Genomic DNA, 11,515 nt, shown 5'->3' on the forward strand with positions numbered 1-11,515 from the left:
GTAGGCCCTTACTGAGAAATGGGTCGCTAACACGCTCAGAGAAGGCATTAAGAAGCACCCCTGAAAAGATTAGAATCTGTTAGTCCCCAAAGCTTCTGCTTGAAAACTTCAGGTCAAAAAGACATGGAGTTCTTTGCCTCCCCAGTCCTTCTGAAGAAGGTAAGGGCAAGAGAGGTTTTAACTTACTAAATTTCAAACGTCTTCTGCTTTTTGGCTGAAATAATATTGCCAACACTACCGGGACTACCAAGAAAGATATCTGAGTGGGGAAAGTCCACATAAAAGTCATTTCAAGGCTTGAAGCCATACACATGCAAGTGACCTTTAGATACTGTGAAACAATCAATCTGCCCCTTTGCTACCAATTTTCAACCTCTTAAACCTCCCAGGTGGTTCTAGAGTGCCCATGTGTTATCCACGTGTCTTTACTAATTCGTGGTTGTTAAAAATACACGAGACACAAACATACAGGTAATTCGACAAATTGAGTGGAAGACACCAGACACAAAAGGGAACAGCCTGTGTGAATTTGTTTATGCAAAGCACAAAAATAAGCAGAACTAATCTGTGCGGAGAGGAGGCAAGTAAGTGGTCACCACTGGGGGATGGCTAAAGTTTAGAAAGGGGGTGCTGCTGGGGTGCTGGTGAGGCTATATCTTGAGCTGGGTGATGATTACACAGAATGTTCAATTTATGAACTTTCAGCACTTACACCTTCCTGTATGCATTTGGTTCTTCTATGAAGTGTGTGTGTGTGTGTGTGTGTGTGTGTGTGTGTGTGTGTGTGTGTGTGTGTAGGTACCATTTCAATTTTGATTTCCCTGAAACATAATATAGGGAAGCAGAGCATTAGAACCTGACTTAGAGATGCTGGCATCAGACGGACTCTACTAGGGGTAGGTACCAAAGGAGCTGCAAAAGCCTAATATTTTGGCTGCACAAAACACACTTTTCTTTATTTACTAGACTAGCAAGCCATAAAGAATGAACTTCAGACTTTAAACCTTTGTGTTAACCAATTAAGACAACAAAAGAAAAAAATGAAAAACCGAAGTACTCACAGTCTCTAGTTTATTAAAAATTTACGTTAAGTGCATTAAATCCCCTTTAAACTTGATAAAATGAATGGTTTTTAGTCATTCGTTTCAGAGCTCATTTAATAGCTCCCCAATCGACTAACAGACATTTTGTTTAAGATTACAGTCAAGCCAAGTGTATCCACCCACTGATAATAGGTCACGTTACAAACAAAACACTTCCAGGTTTTCTCGGCAGCAAACAAATCAGTGTCCACACTCAGTTATTCTACCAAATATTCACCGGAACCTGTTTGGAGGAGGAGGCACTATTGAGATGTGGACAAATATTTTTCAAAAAAAGCCAACTAAATTCATTTGTGGAAGAAAAAAGTAAATCAACCTATTCAAATGTAATGTGCCATTAAAACATTTCAAAACCTAGTGATGGAGTCTTCTGAATTTACACTGACATTAAAGAACATCGAAAAAACACAGTTTCAAAAAACATGCTTAGCCTGAGAGTGTCTAGGCTCTTTGGAAGCATTTTAAGTTCCAGGATTCACACAGACACGAAAAATGTTTGTGCACTGAATTAGCATTTTATTTGGTGACCAAGAAAATTTTAAGAATCACAAAATTGATAATGAATCATTTCTCCCAGGATTTTTTCTTCTTTCTCCAACAGAATATATCAAAAAAATGAATAAAATTGCAAACCAAGCACTAAATTTTGGCTTCAGATGCCAAAATTAAGCAAAATATTTAAGGCCAGGATTAAATACACAGGGTAACTCAAAGTTGCAAAACGTAAAAACTGCAAAAAAAAAAAAAAAAAATTTGGATCAGTTCCATAGAAAGGAATTGAGATTCCTCTCTAATGCGATATTCATTCCAAAGTATCATATTAGGGAGCCCTGGTGGTGAAACGGTTAAGAGCTCAGCTGCTAACCAAAACGTTGGCAGTTCAAACCCACCTGTGGCTGAGCTGGAGAAAGCCCTGGCAATCTGCTCCAGTAAAGATTACAGCCTAGAAAACCCTATGGAGCACTTCTACTGGCACTTGTAGTCACTTTGAGTCGAAAACTTTACTTACCAAGAAAAACAAGTATCATATTAAATGGGTAGCAGCCCTGTAGTTGGAGGAAAGCCCATCAAGTTTGATTTTACTCTAACAGATACGGTTTTACTCTGCACTCTCATAATACTCAAAATGTCTGAGTTCCAGTTTTATCATCTCTAAAACAGGGATAAAATCACCTACCTAACAGGGTTACAGAAATAATTAACTAGACACAAGAAGTCCCTAGAATAGTGCCTGGCACGCAGTGACCACCCAAACATTAGTCTCCTTCCTTTGAAATTATAAATATTTAATTTTTACATTTTGTTTAATATTGCCAGTTTGAAAAGATTTGGAGACATGGCAGCAAATAGCTAAAGTTTCATGGATGTTCTCTGGTATATATGCTGTTCGGAGTTATATGAATGACCTACTGACAATTACTGGAAATAAAATGAATCGTGAAATGTTTAAAACCATGGACATAAAAAAAAATGAAAGAGTAACTCTTATAATCCTCACTGAAAACAGTAACAAAAACATTCAGTATTTAGTGTAACAGAAGAAAGTTGATTAAACTAAAAATTTTTTTAATGATGAGTCATTTTATATTTGCAACCCTAGTAAGTCCTGGAATAATAAAGATTTCCAAATATGCTTTTCTTTTTAAACATAATTCCTTAATTTACTGAAAACCTTAAATAACATTATCAGAATGGGGAGAAAACTGGGTATAAAAGTTTTATATTATGATGGCCAAGTAAATGTGACCAAGAACCAATATTAAAATTACACTGTACAATGCAGTATAAGTACTATTACTCTAGTCTTTATTTTTTTTTAAGTAGGAAAATCAGACTTCTTCCCTCCTTCCTTTCTTGGTTTCTCTTTCTTTTATAGGTAGGTATATTTTGTGAAAGAAAACCTTAACAACAGATCATGGATCAAGCACCTCTCTAACTTACTCTATTATAAATGCCATATTGTATTTATAATAGCACCTTCTTTTACATAGCTCAAGCTGTTTTAAAAAGCATTACATAGTTAATTTTCCCAATGCTTCCTGGGAAAAATGCAAGTAAACTGTTTATCTAATCAAGGCAATAGACCAGAATACCTGATTCCTATACTAAATATTCTTCTGTACTTCAAGGTTCACATGCTAGTAACATCCACTTTCAGACAACACTTTCAATATCAAAACAGCTGAAAAATTAAATATTCCGTCAGTCAAGAGAGTGTATGAAACACCATAATGGTTAACAAACTACTGCAATCTCTCAGGCACAGATGCATAAGCACATGGAAATGCATCCATTATTCAGCTCCCCGTTATTCTAGCCGATCTTCCCTTGAACCTCCTTGTAACTCAGCCTGCTAACTTTAGGTTGTTTTGTGTTAGTTTATGTATCTTCATCTCAACTCTACTCTCCTTGATTTTCTATTTTTCCATTTATGTCTTATATCTGTGGTCTTTTATCTAATTTATCCTCATTTAGAAGCTTTGAAATCTCCTTGATTATTTCTGTCTGCACTTCTTTGCTTTTCTAGGTACAAGACTCTCCCAGTAACATGAGATATGAGATGGTTTAGATTTTATTTTCTTGAACCATAACTAGTCGAACTAATGTTTTGTTCCACACACTTATCCCCCCCACCAAAAAAAAAAAAAAAAACCATTGCCATCAAGTTGATTCTGACTCTGTAGGACAGAGTACAACTGCCTTATAGGGTTTCCAAGGAGTGGCTGGTGGATTTGAACTGCTGACTTTTTGGTTAGCAGTCAAAACTCTAAACAACTGCGCCCCAGGGCTCTGTTCCACACACGAGGGATTCTCAAATCTGGCAGCACATGACACCTGAATTTAATTAGTTCTTACTGACAGACATAAATGGAGAAAAGAGTGACATCAAGGATTTCATTTTACTTGGATCCACAATCAACAGCCATGGAAGCAGCAGTCAAGAAATCAAAAGACGCATTGCACTGGGTAAATTTGCTGCAAAGGACCTCTTTGAAGTGCTCAAGAGCAAAGATGTCACCTTGAAGACTAAGGTGCGCCTGACCCAAGCCATGGTATTTTCAATTGCATCGTATGCATGTGAAAGTTGGACAGTGAATAAGGAAGACTGAAGAAGAATTGATGCCTCTGAATTGCGGTGTTGGCAAAGAATATTGAATATACCATGGGCTGCCAAAAGAACGAACAAATCTGTCTTAGAAGAAGTACAACCAGAATGCTCCTTAGAAGCAAGGATGGCGAGACTGCGTCTTACATACTTTGGACATGTCAAGAGGGATCAGTCCCTGGAGAAGGACATCATGCTTGGCAGAGTACAGGGTCAGTGGAAAAGAGGAAGACCCTCAACAAGGTGGACTGACACAGTGGCTGCAACAATGGGCTCAAGCATAACAACGATTGTAAGGATGGCACAGGGCCGGGCAGGGTTTCGTTCTGTTGTGCACAGGGTTGCTATCAGTCGGAACCAACTCAATAGTACCTAACAACAACAACAACACTGACAGACAATGCTCTAATGAGTGAATATCCTTGTATACGCAACGTGTACATCATGAATACAGGCATATCTGTAGAAAAGTAACTACAGGACATGCTAGGGCTGTATTTTCCATGCTGATCCACATCACTCAACTCAATGGTCCACATGAAGGCTATATTCTCTCTCTCAAAAAAATGAGAGTGTAAAGTAATAAAATGATTTTTATTCTCAGTAATATTACACTTACCTTCAAGTTTAACGCCCCTCACACAAAAAAGTTTACTTTTATTAGTAAAAGGAGGCACAGCCAATGAAGAAAAATTAAGTTTAAAAGTCAAGCACGTAAGAAATACAGGTGACTTGTCATATATGATAAACTATCGTTTCTAAAAAGCCTTGAAAATCACATACTACTACCCTGAACACCTGAAAATTCTTACATGCTTAGGTTGAAAATTAAAGCTATTCCAAAGCCTCTGAACATAAAGAGAAAGGAGACATATCTGAAATAAATTTAAGCAACCTCAAGAATCACAGAACTGAAAAGTCCCTTAGAGAGTACCAATCCAACCAGGCCGGAGATTTTACTGTTGAGGAGAATGAGGTCATGAGAGTTTAAGAGAACAGACTACACCTAGACCAAATTAGAACCTCAGGCTTCCTGCCCTTGACACTAGCTCTTGTCCTTGACATTTTGCAAGGGCAGTTCTTTTGCACAGAACAAAGTTGTTATAATCATTGTGCCTGAAACACTATGAATGACACACAAAAAGTGATTAATCAACTATTTACTGACATTTTATGTCTAAATATGGCGAATGTTGAAGGAGACATATATGTAGGTAATCCTTAACTCTTTAACATACACACACATATACGTATGTGTATATATATATTTGTGTATATATTTACAACCGAAGAACTCCAGCGAGGGAGTAACAAACCAATAAAAACTCAGAATTTACATAACCTATTTTTTTCTGTAAAAAACTCTGTAATAATACAAATCATACTCTTTTGGCCCAAATATTTCAAAAAGTCCTGTTTAGCTTCTGAATTGGCCTTCTGCCTACTTTAAACCCATCACTTTATAACTGCAGAAGACATAACTCCTACTAAAACAATCTCTATATGGTTGTTTAATTAAAACTTACCTACATTTAGTTAAACAGAAAGACCAGCACCTGCTCATATTAACTGACAAAATTAGTTGAAAAGTTTTTAGTAGGGAAAAATGAAATGTGAAGCATGATGATTCACTGGTACAGATTATGTTCCAACTATAACTCTAAACTCAACATGAAAATACTTCAGGTCTAAAAGATGTACAGGAGCCCTTGTGGCACAGTGCTTAAAGCACTCAGCTGCTAACCAAGAGGTCGACAGTTTGAACCCACCAGCCACTCTGTGGGAGAGAAATGTGGCAGTCTACTTTATAAACATTTCCAGCCTTGGAAACTTTATGGGCATTTCTACTCTGTCCTACAGGGTTACCATGAGTTGGAATCGATTCAACAGCAGTGGGTGGGCAGAAGGTGTACTGACAGCAGATATGAAATACTTATTCAAATGACACAATGCAAATTCCAAATCCATCACACTTAGAAATGGTTGATCAAGATCACGGCCAAGTCTTTGCAGTGCTTCAACTTGATTACTTTTTGTATTTGAGCCAAAAGAACAAATCTGAATGTTAACTTGGGCAAAATGGTAAAGTGTATACACAAACACTACACTTCTTAAATGACAGCTCTGATTTTTCTTTAAAAATCACTCTTCTAACTTGAAAATATCCTCTTGAAAACAGGATGGGGATCTGAGCCACTTAAGATTTAAAAAAAAAAAAAGGCATTTTAAAGCAAGATTAAATGTTGCTTTAAGTCTTGACATTTCCCGATGAATAACCCTAAAGCCTAACGAGGCACAACAACAGATTTTAGAATTGAAGATTTTTAATGAAAAAGGAAATTAAGGACAGTTTCGTGCAATATACTGTCACCAAAATAATCTGTTCTGGGAAGGCTTTAGTCTCTACATGAAAAAAATAACAATTTAAAAAGAATTTCCTACCAAAATCTCAGTCTGAAGTTTTAGAAGGCCAGATGTAGACTTGGATGAAGGCATGAAAGTCAAAAAGCACACTGTACTTAAATTCTGAACTTGTAATTGATTAAATATGTGTGTAATTAAATTTGTGTGTGTACTCTTTTAAAATTTTTAAAAAATTTTTAGGATATAAAAATCGATATTTTTCAAACCATCCCGAGCACTTGCAATGCACCACCTTTTGGTAATAACCATATGTTACAAGAGAATAAAGGTAGGCATAACTACAACCAATAAGGAAAATGAACAGCGCACACCAGCTAAGTTAGTTCTCAAGGCTTCTCCAAGAACTTAAAAAGACTTAGGGAAATCAAATAAACACCGTGAATGTATCTGTACATGTTTTTTATACATATGATTGCCGTAGCGTAGACTTTCCACAAAAAAAAAAAGTAAAGCTTCTCCTTATTAGGTATATTTCATGTGTTGATTTATTCTCTTTAAATTCTATACTTAAATGAAAAACACCTAGTGTTTATATACTTTTTCTTTCAAGGGCTTCATCCAGAGTGAAAGCAAGGCCTATGTGATAAGACTAAGAATCTAGAATTTTTATGAACATTAATGTCCTTGATGCCTCATAACCCAATACATGTGTATTTAAATCAGAACAGTGAAGCTACGCAACTAATATGTGACTTAGCAAAACAAAACAGGTTTCTAATCTATAATTACTGGGTGCATAGTAAAAGTAAAATTGATCTCTTTTTCCTAATAATAAACCTATTTAAGGATTTCAAAGTCACTTGTATAATTTAAACGGAAAGCTCATCACAACTTTGTAATTTAAACATTTCGTTCCTTGATCAGTAAAGTTTAATGTTCAAATTCTGATCTTTTTTTTTGCAAAGTGCACTACTAACACCTTAAATTAAAAACGAGGATGAATAAAGAAAATTTTGAAGCTGAGTATCATAAAATGCAAAATTGACTAGACTTATATAACTCTAGGTAACAGCATTAAAAAAAAAAAATTACCATCGAGTTGATTCCGACTAATAGGTAACAACATAGGAAACTAATAAAGAATTTCTCAAAATAAAACAAAGAATGCGGACGCTTCAGTTAATCAATGACAATATAAAGCCCTTTCTTAATATTCAACCACTCTTTTTAACTGTTCAGGAAAAACAGGATTGCTCTGTATCTACACTAATAACCTACACATTCTCTCTCCTAAACTGTTAGCTGGCTTAGCATGGTCTGAAACAAGCACAGTTTTAGCAGCAGAGGACTGACTGCAGAGAGGCCACTTTCACCTTGCGGATAGATCTCTGCTGTTCTGGTGAGCAAAGCAGACTGTTAGCACAAAGGCATTTCTAATCTCCGTCCTACAATCCACATGGAGCTCTTGACCCTAAAACTCATGTTGCATAAACTGCGCTGCTTCCACTCTTGATGACCTTCCAAATCACTCAATGTTACTGCCTGGCTTCAACTAGAGAATGAGAAGACTGTCAAATAACTTGATGACAAAGTTTTAATTTCTTTTTTCACAAAGGTTTATAAACGGCAAAAATCAGCATAGAAGAAACCAAGAAAGCACACGTAATTGAAAGATAAGCACATTATTTGACTTTTACAGACGGCAATATGAAAAATGCAAAGAAAAAATAAGAAATGACATATGAAATTCACGACTGACTTCAAGGCAGATGACTAAGGGTGGAGATAAGACTGCTCCAATCATAACATAATTAGGCTGTCCCACAGGTATGAACGACCAACTGATGTCTCCTCCTGTCCTAACTCCTTTGCATAGTGTTTAATTAAAACTCATTTGCAGATTCAAAAGATAGTGAAAATAACTACCTATGGCTTAGATTCACATGCTGAAGATTTACTACGTGGTTTGTTAATAAGTAAAATCACTCAATGACGTCCAAAAATATTGTTTTTAAAAATAAGATTTTTTGATCTATAGTATTTCCTTGGCGACAAAAAAAGGGGGGGGGGAGAGGAGAAAGAAAAGAAAACTCTGGTATGCACAGAATTCATAAGTTCGTCTTAACTTCAAACACTTAAAAAAGTAGCACTTTTTCCTTCTCTCCCCCCAGCTTAACCTCTTTAATAAACCCCATTTTTTTAGAGAATAATAAATGAAGTGACAGGAGGTGAAAGAATGAGGAGTGTGCGCTCCAAGAATAAAGGGCGATTTTATAACAGGAGGTACTTTTGTTAGCAAGTGACTGGCAGGTCTCCTCCTCCAAGTTAGAAGAAATTCCATCCACTCCCCAAAACTGCAGAGGCCAAAAGTGTCTCGTTTAATAGTTTCGAAATCCCAGAGTCAGGAAAGAGCCTAGGAAGGTCTGGCGAGTGGGGGAAGGGGAAGGAGAAATATCAATAGGCGAGGAAAGAACAAAAGGAGACCCAAGAAAAGAGAAAGAAAAGTCAGGACCAGGCGGCCAAGGAGCCAGTGGCTGAGAGCGAACCGGAAAGTGAGACAGCGCGACCTGAAGGAGAGTGCAGAGCAGGGCGGACAGGGCAGGGCCGGGCGCGCCGCACCACCGCGCACCATGGACAGGGCTCGGCGCGGCCGCGGTCCACACCCCTCTAGAGGGCGGTGGGAGAAAGCGCGAGAGACCGCGGGCGCCGGCCCAGCCCGCCGCCGGCGCCCACAGCCACCACTCCCCCAGTGGCCGGAGCGCGCCTCCTGACCCGTGAAGACTACAGAGGGAGCGAGCCGCACCATCTGTTCTCGCCCGAGCTGCCCCCGGCGCCAGGGCACTGCTGAACCGTGCCCGCACTTTTCAGGGCTCCCACCGGCTGGCCTCTCCCACCCACTGCTCGTTTGCATTTACCCAGGGGCCGTGGCCCCAGGCGAAGGCGGACACGCCCCTCTCCCGCAGCCTCTGACCCGCACAGGCGGGGGCAAATTCCAGGTCCCGGTATGGCACCCGCCCAGCGCGAGGGTCTCGGCTGATGTTGTGCGGCACAGCCTCCCGGGGCCCCGCTGGCGGGCCGGGAGGGGCCTCACGGCATCCTCGGGCCGGTCGCCACGGGAAAGTTGGGCGGCCAGCCGGGCTGGAGACCGGAGGCGCGGAGACAGGAGGGAGCCCGCGACCCGCCTGAAGCAGGTGCTTCCTTCCGCGGAAGGGAGCCTAGCAATGATAAAATGGAACGGCTGGGAGGGCTCTCCCAAGGGTGTGAAAAGTGCTGAAAGCGCCCGGCGAAGGCGCCTTTGGGCCGCAAGCGGGTCAGTGCGAGCCTGGGGAAGGGAGAGGAATAATACTCGAGTAACGGAACTTCTCCCCGCCCGTGGGGATAAAGGCGTGCGGAGCTAGGGGCTGGTGCGAGACGCCGACAGACAGGGACCCACGCAGGGACCTCTCCGGACAAGGGGGCGAGGTTTTCTTTCCAGGTGGGATTGACACAGAACATTGTTTGGAGGAGAGAACAAGAAAAGGAAGCAACTCTGGGTTGGGATAAAGACAATAGGACAGTGGAGCCCTTGGGCGCCGGGAGGCGCGCGCTGCTAGGGTGGGGTGGGGTGGAGGCAAGACCCATAACTAAGACACCAGAGTGAGAATTTCAACTGCAAACTCGAGACCCGTTTCTGCAGAAATTAAAAAAAAAAAAAAAAGCAAAGTGTGATGCAGGGAGTAAGAAGCACAGAAAACTGCAAAACCTGGGAAATATTCCGCCTCACCCTTCTGCAACCCCCCGCGAGCTCCTCCAGCCCCAAGGAGGCACAGAGGATGCCCCGCGATCGGCCCCCTTGGGCCCCGTCAGGAGAAGCGCGGAGGACCTGCTGGCCCCTCCAGTCCTGCCCCTGTGCCCCGGCGGAGGCTCGTTCCTGCGCAACTCCGGGCCGCGAGGTGCGGCACCTCCCTTCCCGAGTGCGCAGCCGGCCCCGCAGCGGCGCGGGGAACAAAGGGACCCGGCGCCTCCCGCCCCACCCCGCCCGTGGCCCGGTCCGCGGGGCCGCAGCGTACCTGGAGCAGGGCCGCCAACAGCGGCAGCAGGGCCCGCGGCGCTCTCACTATCCGGCACATGGAGGCGGAGAGGGGCCGAGCGAGAAGCCGGAGGCGGCGGCGGCGGAGGCAGCGGCAGCACCAACAGCGGCGCGGAGACGGCTCCAGGCAGTTTCCACCCCTTCCCTTCCCCTCCCACCCCACCCCCTTCGCCGCTGCTCTCCTCTCCCCGCCAATGGAGAGAGAGCTGGTGACAAATAGCGGGCCGCGAAGTCCGCGGCACTCGCACCAAGAGTAATAAAACAGACCGAGAGATCAAGGAGCTGGGGAGGGGGCGGGGGAGAAGGCGGGCGTGCGTGCGTGTGGGGGAGTGTGTGTGTATCTGTGAGGGTGGTGGCAGCACCGGCGACTCAGCTCTGGCCCGGAGCGCGGCGGAAGCCGCGAGGGATGCTGGCTGCGGGGACCTTGGCCCGTGTAATATGCGGAGGTGGTAGTGGAGCGGATGGCGCTCCCTAAGAGCTCCGCCGCGAGGTTTCGAGGTCGTGGTTGTGCTTCCTCCGGGTCCCCTTTCCAGGGCCGCTGGGCGCGACGAAGACACCGGGAAGAGCGCCGCGGGCCGTGCGCGCTGCGCTTACAAAGAGCAGCAGTCCCGCAACCGGGCGCCGCAGCTGCCTGGCGATGAGAGCCGCTTCTCGGCTCCTCTTTCCCGTCGCCCGGCGAGTTGAAGACTGTTCTCTGGCCTTGACCGCGCGGGGATGAGCCGACGGGCTGGCGCGGCCCCTACCGCCGCGGCTCCGTCCCGCGCAGCTGCTGCCGCGGCCGCCCCTGCTGTTCGCGCTCCGGCTCCCGCCCGCCGGCCCTCGCCCTGCGCAGCTCTCTTGCGCGCGCCGCCCTCGCCGCCGCCGCCGCCGCCG

The 11,515-nt window shown here is 43.2% G+C and overlaps 1 protein-coding gene across 1 annotated transcript in view; it reads right to left on the reverse strand.

Annotated features, from left to right (window-relative positions):
- Positions 1 to 10,772, reverse strand: part of CDH2 (cadherin 2) — a 259,546-nt gene extending 248,774 nt beyond the window's left edge. Inside the window, exon 1 of the mRNA XM_049900351.1 lies at positions 10,623 to 10,772. Within this exon, the coding sequence (XP_049756308.1) occupies positions 10,623 to 10,682 (60 nt within the window). The 5' untranslated portion in view covers positions 10,683 to 10,772. The remainder of the gene's footprint in view (positions 1 to 10,622) is intronic.
- Between the last annotated feature and the right edge of the window lie 743 nt (positions 10,773 to 11,515).

The sequence above is a fragment of the Elephas maximus genome, chromosome 11 (assembly GCF_024166365.1).
Source record: "Elephas maximus indicus isolate mEleMax1 chromosome 11, mEleMax1 primary haplotype, whole genome shotgun sequence".
Lineage (NCBI taxonomy): Eukaryota > Metazoa > Chordata > Mammalia > Proboscidea > Elephantidae > Elephas > Elephas maximus.